The 13,556-nt window shown below is 48.9% G+C and overlaps 1 protein-coding gene across 1 annotated transcript; it reads left to right on the top strand.

The window, feature by feature from the left end:
- The first annotated feature begins 633 nt into the window (after positions 1 to 633).
- TLNRD1 (talin rod domain containing 1) lies at positions 634 to 8,843 on the top strand. Its single transcript, XM_055417953.2, has one exon. The coding sequence runs from the start codon at positions 2,005 to 2,007 to the stop codon at positions 3,091 to 3,093; it is 1,089 nt and encodes a 362-aa protein (XP_055273928.1). The 5' UTR covers positions 634 to 2,004; the 3' UTR covers positions 3,094 to 8,843.
- The last annotated feature ends 4,713 nt before the right edge of the window (positions 8,844 to 13,556 follow it).

Genomic DNA, 13,556 nt, shown 5'->3' with positions numbered 1-13,556 from the left:
ACGGAGACTTGGAGAGAGAACTTGTATAAGGTCACACAACTCATACATGGCTGGGGAAGACTGACCCCAGGAAAAAAAAAAGCTGGTTCAAAGCTCACGCTCTAACTATATAAGGGCTATTGAGCTGAAGGGAGGAAGCCACCAGCGGCCAGCTCTGCTCTTCTCAGACTCCCATCTCCAGGGATCTTTGCTCACCCGCACAGTCCCTCCAGGATCGCACCCTGGAAGAGGGGCAAGCACAACAAAGGGCGGAGGAGAGCCTGGCCGACCGGTCGACATCCCACAAAACGCGATGACTGGACCCCAGCACACCACTCGGCGATGGTGCCAAGCGCCCTCCCTTCGGTCCAGAAAACAGGCCACCTTTGAGACTTGCTCCCTGGGCAGGGAGGAAGCGCGGAGCCCCCGGGTCGGGCTGAGAGCTTACGTAAGGCCAACCGGCGGCTGCGCCCGGGTCTCCCAAGGGTGGGCGCCGAGCCCCCGGCCCGGACGGGCCTCCCTCCGGTCCGCTCCCCCGCGTCTCAGCCGGGGACCACCGGCCCGGCGTCCGCGCTGGGCGGGGGCGTCCTCCCGCAGCCACCCAGCTTCCCGGGGGAGGAGCAGCGCATCGCGCAAGCATCCGGGAGCGGCGGAGGGGGCGGGAGGAAGGGCGAGAGGAGGAAGCGGGATTTAAACGAAAGGCGGTGACGCCACACAAAAGATTTCTATAGGCTCTAGGGAGGTTACGGCCGAGGCGGCGGTGGCGAGCCCGGGGGCGAGGCGCGGACGGGAAGAGGAAAAGCTTCCAGCGTCCCCGGCGGGCGATCGGGCGGCGGTGCACCCACGGCCGTGCTCCGAGGTGAAGCCGCGCGGGGAGAGGAAGCGGGTGTTTTCCCCTCTGCCTTTCGGCCCCCGCCCTTCCTTTCAGTTTCCCCCGGCTCGCTCGGAAGTTGGAGGTTGACAAAAATGGCAGGAGCCGGGGCCCGGGCGGGTCTCTGCAGCGCCGTGGGGACCTTCTGAGTTGACCGGGCCGCCGGGGAGACGCGCGCGGCGGCGTCCGATGCTCAGGGCCCGCGGTCCCGGGAGAGCTCAGCCGCTGCGGGCCCGAGGCGAGGAGGAGGTGACGGGGATGGACTCGCGCCGACAGCCTGCGGCGGGCCGTGGGGCGCGCGGTCCGGGAGGGCGTGCCGCCTCCGCTCCGGGCCGTGCTCTGTGAACCGGCGAGGCGGGAAGGGGCCGCCGCGGCGCCCGGCACGCCCGGGCGTGGCGGGCGGGCGAGAGCGCGAGCGGGGCGGCCGCTGTGCGCAATCAGTGCAGGCTCCCGCCCGACTGACTCGGCCGCGCCAGCACCGGCCACACCCTCGGCCCTGCTGCCGCCGCTTCCTGAGAGCGGGAGGCAGGAGATGCCCACGGGGCGGCCGTGCGTCCCCGAGGGCCAGCCCCGGCCGCCGTCGCGGGGAAGTGCCGCCCGGCGGGGTCTAGACGCCTGAAGCCCACGTGCGCCGCCGAGCCCGAGGTGGCTGACAGCAGAGCCTGCCGGAGCCGCCGCCTGCGCTCCTCCCCGAGGAAAGGATTTTGATTTCAAAGAAAGGAAGGAAGGACAACTCCCAGCTTCCCTCTCCCGCCCCCGCTGCCCCGGCAGTCGGACCGGGCCATGCCCAGGAAAGCGGCGGCGGCGGCGGCAGCCCAGCAGAAGGGACTTTCCTGGCACTCCGGCGACGAGGAGCGCAGTCTGTGAGTTTGCTCTGCTCCGGTTCATGGTTCCTGCAAGCCCTCCAAGAGGCCGAAAGCTGCAGCCCCTCACCGCGCCCCGAAGAGCCTCCTGCGTTCTGTGGCCCTCGGGCCCGCTCCGCGCCGCCGGGGCTCCGGCCGCCGCAGCCCAGTGCCCTCTGCCCGCGGCGGTGGATGGCATGATGGTGCGGGGAAGGCACCGCGGCCTTGGCCAGCTGAGTCGCGGGGGCGGCGGCATCGGCAGCGGCGGCGGTAGCGGGCTCCCCAGCGGCATGCCAGTGCCCCCCGGGCGCGATGGCTAGCGGCAGCGCTGGGAAGCCCAGTGTCGAGGCGGCTTCTCCGGCTCCAGCGAGCGCCGTCGGCGGGGCCTCGTCGCAGCCGCGGAAGAGGCTGGTGTCCGTCTGTGACCACTGCAAAGGCAAGATGCAGCTAGTGGCCGACCTGCTGCTGCTGTCGAGTGAGGCGCGGCCCGTGCTCTTCGAGGGCCCCGCCTCCTCCTGCGCCGGCGCCGAGTCCTTTGAGCAGTGCCGGGACACCATCATCGCGCGCACCAAGGGGCTCTCCATCCTCACCCACGACGTGCAGAGCCAGCTCAACATGGGCCGCTTCGGGGAGGCAGGGGACAGCTTGGTGGAGCTGGGAGACCTGGTGGTTTCCCTGACCGAGTGCTCCGCCCACGCGGCCTATCTGGCGGCCGTGGCCACGCCGGGCGCGCAGCCCGCGCAGCCGGGCCTGGTGGACCGCTACCGCGTGACGCGCTGCCGCCACGAGGTGGAGCAGGGCTGCGCCGTGCTGCGCGCCACCCCGCTGGCCGACATGACCCCGCAGCTGCTGCTCGAGGTGTCGCAGGGCCTGTCGCGCAACCTCAAGTTCCTGACAGACGCGTGCGCCCTGGCTAGCGACAAGTCCCGGGACCGCTTCTCGCGTGAGCAGTTCAAGCTGGGCGTCAAGTGCATGAGCACCAGCGCGTCGGCGCTTCTGGCCTGCGTGCGCGAGGTGAAGGCAGCGCCCAGCGAGCTGGCGCGCAGCCGCTGCGCGCTCTTCAGCGGGCCGCTGGTGCAGGCGGTTGGCGCCCTGGTGGGCTTCGCCACCGAGCCGCAGTTCCTGGGTCGCGCGGCGGCCGTGAGCGCCGAGGGCAAGGCGGTGCAGACCGCCATCCTGGGAGGCGCCATGAGCGTGGTGTCGGCCTGCGTGCTCCTGACCCAGTGCCTCAGGGATCTGGCGCAGCACCCCGATGGGGGCGCCAAGATGTCGGACCACAGGGAGAGGCTGAGGAACTCGGCCTGCGCCGTGTCTGAAGGCTGCACCCTTCTATCTCAGGCTTTAAGGGAGAGGTCTTCGCCCAGGACTTTACCGCCAGTGAATTCCAATTCTGTGAATTAGCACCCCCCGACCCCAATCCTCACCCTCATCCCCTGTTCCATCCCCCCCGCTCCCAGGCTAAAGGAAGATAACATATTCTCTGCCCTTTTCCATTTATACCAAAGAAATCAACGGTGAAGCTTCCCCCCTACCCCCCGCCCCGTTAAATGCTCGTGAGGAATCTTCCGGAAGGCAGGGCCGTGCCCCACCAGCCCTAGCACAGTAGGGACCAGCAGGTGGAAGATGTTACATCTGCTGGTTGCGGTGTTAACCCCCGCCCCCTACCCCAGCTCCCCTTCCGGGACTCCTCAACTAAATTTTATTATTAATTGGGCAGGAAGGAGGTCATGGGTTCATTTCTTTTTTGGTCTTTTATTTTCTTCCCTAATTAAAAGAAAGGTTACCTCAGTTTTCACTCCTTAGACATGGATGTAGCTACCTTTTGTTTGTATGTTGTTATTTTTTTAAGCAGTCGTGATGGATTAGGAGTATACTTGGTGTGGAAAGAGTATGACTTTGCCATGTGATTTGCAAATGGGGGGAGAAAGCTACTGTGAGTGTGTGTTTTATTTTTTAATTTACACTATAGAGTGATTCCCCCCCCCCCATGTCAAGTTTTTACCTTGCATGTACTGGAGTATTTATTTCATCTATTAAAATGTTATGTTTCTCAGATGACTTTCTGCAATGATTGTTGATTTTTCAATAATTGTAATGTTGCAGGCTGCCTGTCATTCCTGGAAAGGCACCCTAGAAAGGTTTTGCTTCGGTAGTAGTGAGGTGGGTCCCCGATATGCTTTTTCCTGAAGAGTTAACGTATTTGAACAGCCTAGAATTCAAGAAGAGAGGACTATTTGTAAAAAGAAAACTGTCCCCTTGTAAAGGCAGGAGACATATACAGTGGTTAGATTATCTATAGTGCTAAAGTGGCTGTTTGGGTTTTCTTTTTTTTTTTCTGTCTTGCTTCTAGTTTCTCCTGGAAAGTAATTTTGCATCCATTGTCTCCTTCTCATCTTTCTGTCCTAATGAACAGGGTTCAGGCTAACTGCAGTCTGATTTGTATTCCTCCTGTCTTTTTCAGATTAAGGCTCTTGCTAGTCCCATGTGGAATGCATGTACGGGAATCTGTGTATAGACCTGCAAAAGTACTGTATATCAAATGAGAGTATGTAGACAAGTCTGTTCAGACAGAAACCAACTGCTCTTGATTTTAGAAAACCAAACAAATGTAGACTGTTCTAGAGTGTTCAGTGGAGGGGGAAGTATTCTGAAAAGTGTGATAATAACTTTCTAGACCCAGGGCATGATGGCAGGCGAAGGGCTTATCTTTGTGACCTTGGTCTAAGATACGCCCCGGTTGCGTATATGTTGGATGCTTTGTTCAGTGAAATCTGGAATTACTTTAAGGTAGCGGGTCCTTTCTGCAGACAGTTAAGAAAAAAATACTGGGGGAGAGGTGTATGGTTTTACTGAACCTAGCTAAGTTTTGAACATTTTCCCACTGAAAAATGTATTTGCCATGCCTATGCTCAGAGAGCTACGTGGATAAAACTAGTACATGCTTTAAATTTGCTCAGTTTATTTTTTTTTTCCTTGGGATTTGTTGTGCCTAAACCTTTGCAGTTGCCACAGAGCTGAAAAGAAAAAGATTTTTCCACTGATATGTTAGAGAGAGGAAAGTTGTAGTGATTGTTTTTACTTGAATGACTGTATTTATTACAAGAACATTGTATTCAGCGTGTAGAACCTCTTTAAATCTATGTTGGGTTACTTCACTCCTTGAACTTCTCTGAAGTTTGAAAAAGTCTTTAAGTGGTTGAGTGTATACATTTTTAAAAACAGTCAAGGGAGCTGTTCTTTTTCTCTCTTAGATCCTGGTAGATTTAAAGATGAAAATGACCTTGAATGTTTATTCCTCTCCCCCGGCCCTTCTTTAAGTCTGGATTGGTCAGGTTCAAGAAGCATTTAAGGGGAGAAAACCTACCAAACCTATGTGCCAGTGACAGTCCTGCTTGCATATAGGAATTTTTACTTACTTTTATTCATTGGATTTCCATAAGTAATGCTGACATTTATAATTGCAAGTTTCCTTTAGCTTGTGCAGATCACAAAGAGTCAACTGAATGGAACACAGTAAAATAAAACCAGAGCCAGAAATCTGCAAATTTGGTATCTGATTAGGAAAAAAAGAATTGCCAATTGTTCCTTGGACTCATTCCTTGCAGAAGCAATTTTCAGGACAGTGCAAGCCAAAGAAAAAAAAACCCACTTTCCCTATCTACTTGGATGCAGTTAACTAGCGAGTCACCAAATTAATTTTGAAACTTCTTAGCCAAGTGACCATTGCTTTTAATGTTTCTGTGTATTAAAGATTTTTGGACTTGTAGTTGAAATCTCTGTCGACTGAAATTGATCAAAGATTCCGTTGTGTGTTGACCTCTTTTTTTTCTCCCTCTATCTCTAAGATAAAGTTTAGGATTTTTCATCCAGCAGGTGGCTTGAAGTGAGTTCTGCTTGTATTTTTTCAACAGGCTTCAGGAAAGTAGAGTGATTCTGTGTGTCTGTATCACTTGCTTAGCTGGGCACAAGTCTTTGATATTTTAACTTTCTCCCGATATATTGCTGTTGTTCTTCAGTTGTTAAGTTGTGTCCAACTCTCTTGCAGCCCTGTGGACTGTAAGCTTGCTGGGCTCCTCTGCCCATGGGATTTCCCAGGCAAGAATATTGGAGTGGGTTGCCATTTCCTTCTCTAGGAGATCGTCCAGACCCAGAGATCAAACCTGCGTCTCCCGCTTAGCAAGCAGATTCTTTACCACTGAGCCACTTGGGAAGCCCACTTCTCCCAATGTGCCAAGCAGCTAAACTTGTTTTTTAAATGGCCCTGATTTTGTGAAAGCATCTCAGACCTATTTCATTGGGTTTAATAAGGGCAGCAAAGATACTAGTTCCAGGAATAAAATCACAGTGGCCTGATTTTTTTTTTTTTTTCCCCAGATTAAACCACCCTAGAGTTAATTTAGACAGCTATCCTTGGGCTCTTCTGACTTCTGAGGGCAAGTTTTCTTAAACACGGGCTTAATGGGCATCATCCTGACTGAGAATGTTGAAAAACCTTCCTTTGAATGGTCCTAAGAGAAGGAAATGATTATGGCACTGTTCTTGGAACAGAAGCCATTATTTATGACAGTCAACCGAAGTAAATGGGACAAAAGTCTTTCAAACACAAGATTTCACTAGAAAAAAAGCATCGCTCTGTCTTTCCGTGGCTGTTTAAGCTTGGCCTTTTTCTGTTACTCTTTCTGGGTTGATGTTAGGAAATGCAAAAATTATGTGTTTGTGTGTTTCAAACTCCAACCTCATCTCCACCCCAGTTTTTTTTTTTTTAGTCACATTTCTAAAAAATATCGAGTTCATAATTGTGGAAGCATCATTTAAACCTGATTGGTTATTTTGCAGATAAACTTTTTTTTTAAAGCTGGCATAGGGATCTAAAATATTTGACAGTTTGAAGCAGCTAATTTTAACAGAAACACCTGTTTGTTTGTTTTTTTTTCCAGAATGAATGTGATTATGGTAACATGCAGATCAGGCAGAGGATTTGAAAAATGCCTGCCAGAGCCTCTTCTGAGCTTTGCTCAGTAAACAGGGAGGAGTTAGACAAGAAATCTGTGAAGCCCTAGTGTGGTACTTTCACCGGCAGGCCATCCCCTGGCCTGTGGGTGCTTAGAATTCTAACTCCTGGAAGAGCCATGAAGGAACCCACCTCGGGTTCCAGGGTGGACACAGGTACCTGTGTTCCCTACGGGCAAATTCTTGTCTTGATTGAAAAAAATTTTTTTCTTTTTTTGCATGAGTATGTGTGAAATGAATTGGCTTCTTTTATTGAAAGCAGGGTTTTTATTTGGGGTCATTTGGGTAGGTGAGTTGTCTGGTTCCACTCAATGGCAGAGGTTCAAAGATTGGATTGATCTGATGCTGCAGGGGAGAAGTGTTACTTGTGTCTATGATTGGGGTTGATTTAATTGAACTGTAAAGCCCCTTCAGGTCAGGGATTGTCATACTTGGCACGTGTGCAGTTTTGTTTTTTTTTAAGTAAATGTGTGTCAAGATACCTGCCTCAAGTATAGCCAAGTGTGAAAGTGTTAGTCACTCAGTTGTGTCTGACTCTTTGCAACCCCTGTGGACTGGGGCCCGCCAGGCTCCTCTGTCCATGGGATTTCCCAGGCACGAATACTAGAGTAGGTTGCCATTTCCTCCTCCAGGGGATCTTCCTGACCAAGCGATCGTACTTGGGTCTACCTGCATTGCAGGCAGACTCTTTACCATCGGGCCATCAGGGAAGCCCACTTTTTTTTTCTGGAAATGAAAGTTACAATGTGCCTTTCTTCAGCGACTGTAGAGCAGGGGACCAGCAGTGTGTGCCAGCCACTGTCACAGGCCCTGGGGTCCAGCTCTGAGGGCGTCCTAGTTCCTCCTTTTGTAGAAAGTCGGGTGCTGCTCCAGACTTGGTCAATGGACTGGCAGTAACATCCCCATCATAATCCTGGGCCCTACCTCTGGCCTAATTCTGTCAGCAACATGGGGTGTGGGGCAATCTGAGTCTCCTCCAGCCCTCCCAGGTGGTTCTGACCCAGGCCAAGTCTGCAAGGCCTGCTGGTTCCTTTCTAGTCCCTGTGGACCCTGTAAGATCTCAGTGCTTCTGTATCAGGAGGTAGCAGCATTTCTACAAGTTTCTTGTTTGCTCAGGTAGTTTTTGTTTTTTTTTTCTCCTGGATATTTTGAGCCCTTTTCTTCACTTAGGATAGTTTAAGCTCTCCTGCCAATTTGGAATTGGTAGGTTTTTCTTTTGGGGCTTTGTGTGTGTGTGTACAAGTACAGAGTCCTTGTCCTGTTAACTCCCTTTGGAGATGAACTGAAGTTGTATAATAGTAACTGGCAACTTGGCTTTCTATGTTTTTGCATGCTGCTGACTCTTGTCCTAGAAAACTGGAACTAGCAGACAACCTAATTAAAAATCAACCCTTCAGCTCTTTGGCTGCCCAAGAAAGAACTTGAGTTTGTAAAGTACTTTATTCAGAACCAAATGAAGCATACAGACTTATTCCAAAGCTCATTTTAGAGAAAAGCCAAAGTTTGCAGTATACTCAGGAAATATGTTCTTGAATGCCAGTCATGCCCCAGGAATTAGGAATATCTTTTAGATCCTTCATATTCACAAGGGTGGTCCTGGGAGCTGGCTTCAGCACCAGCAGATCGCAGAATCTTGGCCCTACCCTTGACCTACCCAGTAGTATCTGCTTTGTCAAGATCTCCATGGGTTTCTGGGCACACTCACTTTGAGAAGCACTGCTTGAGGAGATAATATGTAGCCACCATGGCCAAATCCTTGCTCTACTCTTGACCGTGGGAACCTAGGCATTTACTATGTTTATTTCAGTCTTTTCTGTTTATCATGTGTGTTCATGTATGTGATGTAACTGGCTCCTTCCAGCAGTCTTGTGAAGTAGGCAGGTATTACTCACTGTGCGTGTCATCTGAACATTTGTACTTCTGTTTTCCTGTTGTGAAAAGTATTTATGATGAATTCCCATGAAGTGCAAGACCTCCAGAGGAGTCCTGTCCACTTACAAGATGATCGAAAATATTATCTGAAACACTTTATGTTAAAGTCAGTTTCCCCTCAGGATCTTTTTTACCCTTCCGGTACCTTGACTCAGCAAATACATTGTGATATCTTTGAGGAGGGCGAAAATAAAGAGCATAGCCCTGTCTTCTAAGTCTTCTGTTCTTCTCTGGGGCAAACCTACCCAGATTCTTGGAAATGTTGGATGTCTAAAGTTCTTCAAAATGTCAAACTTCCAGGAAGTGTTTAAATGCTATTTAGGTTTGTTAGTACAGTTTCATTAATAGCAAATCTATTTACTGATTTCAAGCTTTAAGTATTCACTAATAACTTACTTTTTTTTTTTTTTTTTGCTGAAGTAGGACATAGAGAACTTTAAAAAAAATCCTCTGTTTTGGAAAAAGAAAAAATGTTAGTCGCTCAGTTGTATCTGACTCTTTGCAACCCCCAGGCTCCTCTGTCCATAGAATTTTCCAGGCAAAAAATTGGAGTGGGTAGCCATTCCCTTCTCTAGGGGATCTTCCCAACCTAGGGATGGAACCTGGGTCTCTTGCAGTGCAGGTGGATTCTTTATCACTGAGCCACCAGGGAAGCCTCTTTGCATTCAAGGTTAATGAGCATATTGCCCTGGAATTTTTTCTGCCAAAATTGCAGTATATCACCTAATGTGGTTTCTGACTTCCTTCTAATTTGCCCAAGTTTTTTTTTTTTTTTTTTTTACCACCTGTGCCCCCTGCAGTTCAAGCATGGAGCCCCAAGCACTGGACTGCCAGGGAATTCAAATTTGCCTGCTTTAGATGGCAAAGATACTGATCCAGTGGAAAATCACACATTGGTTGCCTTAGGTATAGGGGACCAGCCTTCATGTCAGATCCCTAGAGGTTAGAGAGATATTATAGGAAACATAGGTCAGTTTAGTGCTTACTGAGGCCCTTTCCATTTCAACTTTGTCCATCTGCTTCCTGTTCTAAAATGAATGGGTAAGTCATTCCACTACCTTCCTTGAGATAGAGTTTTGGTATAAAAGTTTTTCTAAAAGTTTGCTTAGAGGCTGGGTTTTACTTACATGTTCCTTCTTCGGTAAGTTCCATGATAAAAATATTTCTAAAAACATACATATGATTCTAGTTTTATCACTTGGAACTTTATTTTGTATGTAGGCATTTTAGTAATGCTGAGAAGTTGTCCATAGAACCAACAAAAATAGATCATCTGATATTTCACCTGTCTTGATGGAGTCATGTTGTTCATATTGTTGTTGAGTCACTAAGTCGTGTCCAATTCATGTGTGACCCCATGAGTTGTAGCCTGCCAGGCTCCTCTGTCCAGGCAAGAATACTGGAGTGGGTTGCCGTTTGCTTCTAGAGATTTTCCCAACCTAGGGATCGAACCCGTGTCTCCTGCACTACAGGCAGATTCTTTACCAGTGAGCCACCAGGGAAGCCCGCCTTATATTAGAGGAATGACTCAAAGCCACACCGCATTCCCAACAGACCCAGAAGCCCCATCCTTTGGCATCCTCAATAAAATCAATTTGTGGTGTGGTTTGTTTTCCAGCAGAGATGTTTTCCAAGTATACCTTCTTTTTGTGTTACATCTGTATGGCTACAGAAAACAGACCTGAGAAAGTGTGGCTTCCAAAGGACTCATTGAATGAAGAGTAGGACATAGGTGTTGCCGTGATGCACCAGAGCATCTTCCCTTTTAGACACAGTAGATGGTTTCAGTATCATGGAGGGTTGATTCCTTCCTGGGCATCTGAGGATTATTCACTGTAAATGCTCCAGGGGAAAGTTTTAACTATGTATATATATGAAAAATGGAAGCCGTTTTCTGGAGCAACCAAGGATTTGGTGTCCACCTCAGGTTCTGGTACCAGTCCCCCGCAGATGCAAGAGATGACTGTATTTGCAAATCTTTGACCTCCAGAGTACCTCATTTAATTTAAAAGTCCTCTCATTAAAACCTATCATCCATATCAGCAAGATAAGCAAGCAGGTATTTAGGTAGATAGGGTTTTCCAGGTGGTGCTAGTAATAACATCCCTGCCAATGCAGGAGACATGAGGGACTCGGGTTTGATCCCTGGGTCAGGAAGACCCCTGAAATAGGGCACGGCAACCCACTCCATTATTCCTGCCTATAGAATCCCCTGGACAGAGGAACCTGGTGGGCTATGGTCCACAGAGTTGGGCATGACCCCTGTGACTTAGCATAACACATTTAGGTGGATGTGTAGGTTCAGTTCAGTTCAGTTCAGTTCAGTCGCTCAGTCGTGTCCGACTCTCCGCGACCCCATGAATCACAGCACGCCAGGCCTCCCTGTCCATCACCAACTCCCGGAGTACAATCAAACTCATGTCCACAGAGTCGGTGATGCCATCCAGCCATCTCATTCTCCGTCGTCCCCTTCTCCTCCCGCCCCCAACCTTTCCCAGCATCAGAGTCTTTTCCAGTGAGTCAACTCGTCTCATGAGGTGGCCAAAGTATTGGAGTTTCAGCTTTAGCATCAGTCCCTCCAATGAACATCCAGGATTGATCTCCTTTAGAATGGACTGGTTGGATCTCCTTGCAGTATAAGGGACTCTCAAGAGTCTTCTCCAACACCACAGTTCAAAAGCATCGATTCTTCGGCGATCAGCTTTCTTCACAGTCCAACTCTCACATCCATACATGACCACGGGAAAAACCATAGCCTTGACTAGACGGACCTTGGTCGGCAAAGTAATGTCTCTGCTTTTTAATATACTATCAAGGTTGGTCATAACTTTCCTTCCAAGGAGTAAGCGTCTTTTAATTTCATGGCTGCAATCAGCATCTGCAGTGATTTTGGAGCCCAAAAATACAAAGTCTGACACTGTTTCCACTGTTTTTCCATCTATTTCCCATGAAGTGATGGGACCAGATGCCATGATCTTTGTTTTCTGAATGTTGAGCTTCAAGCCAACCTTTTCACTCTCCTCTTTCACTTTCATCAAGAGGCTTTTGAGTTCCTCTTCACTTTCTGCCATAAGGGTAGTGTCATCTGCATATCTGAGGTTATTGATATTTCTCCCAGCAATCTTGATTCCAGCTTGTGCTTCTTCCAGCCCAGCGTTCCTCATGATGCACTCTGCATATAAGTTAAATAAGCAAGGTGACAATATACAACCTTGACGCACTCCTTTTCCTATTTGGAACCAGTCTGTTGTTCCATGACCGGTTCTAACTGTTGCTTCCTGACCTGCATACAGGTTTCTCAAGAGGCAGGTCAGGTGGTCTGGGATTCCCATCTCTTTCAGAATGTTCCATAGTTTATTGTGATCCACACAGTCAAAGGCTTTGGCATAGTCAATGAAGCAGAAATAGATGTTTTTCTGAAACTCTCTTGCTTTCTCCATGATCCAGCGGATGTTGGCAATTTGATCTCTGGTGCCTCTGCCTTTTCTAAAACCTGCTTGAACATCTGGGAGTTCACGGTTTACATACTGCTGAAGCCTGGCTTGGAGAATTTTGAGCATGACTTTGGATGTGTAGGTAGACAGGTAATAATCAGAAGGTGGGTTACAAAATAGAGCCTTGACAGTTTTTTTTATCTTTTCCTATGTAAACATGTTCATGAAATTCCATATGATGTGAACGTCCATGAATTATGAAGTCTCAGGGCTGAGAAACTACATGTGTTTTTACCTTCTTAACACTTTGAGAAGTGAATTCTGCAGTGTCCAGTGGAAATTCATTTAGATTTTTTGAAGCATTTCCTAATTGCCTAACCTAAATAGTTCCTCCTCCACTGTTCTGGCCCATTTTTTTTTCCAGCTGAAAAGAGAACGGTTCCCATACTGCTTAGAGAAGATAGGACATTAATTGATGCCTCAGGGGATGTCGAGATACTGGGACTCTTCACCCATTTCCAGTGGCCATTTCTTAAGACTGATTCTGTCCTGGGAGCTGGGAATATGGAGATAAGCTTAAAATACAGAACAAGTGATAGAAAGGGAGTACAGATTACAAGAGATGGAGATAAGCACCATAAATACTGTCAGTGAGAATCCTCTAGTCTAGGTCTTTGGCTATTTGTGATCTTTGCAGTTTCTTGTTGTTCAGTAAGTTGTGTACAGCTCTTTGTGACCCCGTGGACTGCAGCACGCCAGGCTTCCCTGTCCATCACTATCTCCTAGAGTTTGCTCAAACTCATATCCATTGAGTTGATGCCATCCAACCATCACATTCTGTCACCCCTTTCTCCTGCCCTCAGTCTTTCCCAGCATCAGGGTCTTTTCCAATGAGTTAACTCAGGTAGCCAAAGTACTAGAGCTTCAGCATCAGTTCTTTCAATAAATATTCAGAGTTGATTTCCTTTAGGATTGACTGGTTTGATCTCCTTGCTGTCCAAGGGACTCTCAAGTGTCTTCTCCAGCACCACAGTTTGAAAGCATTGATTGTTCTGCGCTTAGCCATGCTTATGGTCCAACTCTTTATTGTACCTGGAGTTGATCAAATTCGTGACCAGGGAAGGAGGTTGGCATCAGAACTGGTCTTTCCTACTCTCGGTGCCAGGTGACTGCATATAATTTAAGTGGGGACTTCATGAAATTTATTTTTGGTGCTGCTGGAGAGTAGTTTTCAGTTAGAGACTGCAGGTGCCTTCAAGAGTGGGCTTTATTCCAAGACTTAAGGGTCATTTTCTTTTCTGCTCGTTAATTCTGAGTAGTGTTGATGTAGGGTGTAATGCTGTTCTGACCAGCTTTGCTCTACTGAAAGTAGAACAGCTTTCCCCCCCTTAATTTGAGCTGCTGGCCTGGCCTGGGATCAGGAGCCCTGGGTGGGGCTGCTGGAATCGGCTTACCTGCAGAGGTGTCCTGGGCCTGGCTGCCCACCAC

This window comes from Moschus berezovskii, chromosome 21 (genome assembly GCF_049115385.1).
Source record: "Moschus berezovskii isolate FMDL1 chromosome 21, NW_MosBer_1.0, whole genome shotgun sequence".
In the NCBI taxonomy this organism is placed as follows: domain Eukaryota; kingdom Metazoa; phylum Chordata; class Mammalia; order Artiodactyla; family Moschidae; genus Moschus; species Moschus berezovskii.
The sequence above is the reverse complement of the archived record's forward strand: the minus strand, read 5'-3'. Positions and strand labels throughout refer to the sequence as shown.

Bases quoted from the DNA above. Each gene is read 5' to 3' on its own strand.
- TLNRD1 (XM_055417953.2), top strand. From the start codon at position 2,005: ATGGCTAGCGGCAGCGCTGGGAAGCCCAGTGTCGAGGCGGCTTCTCCG.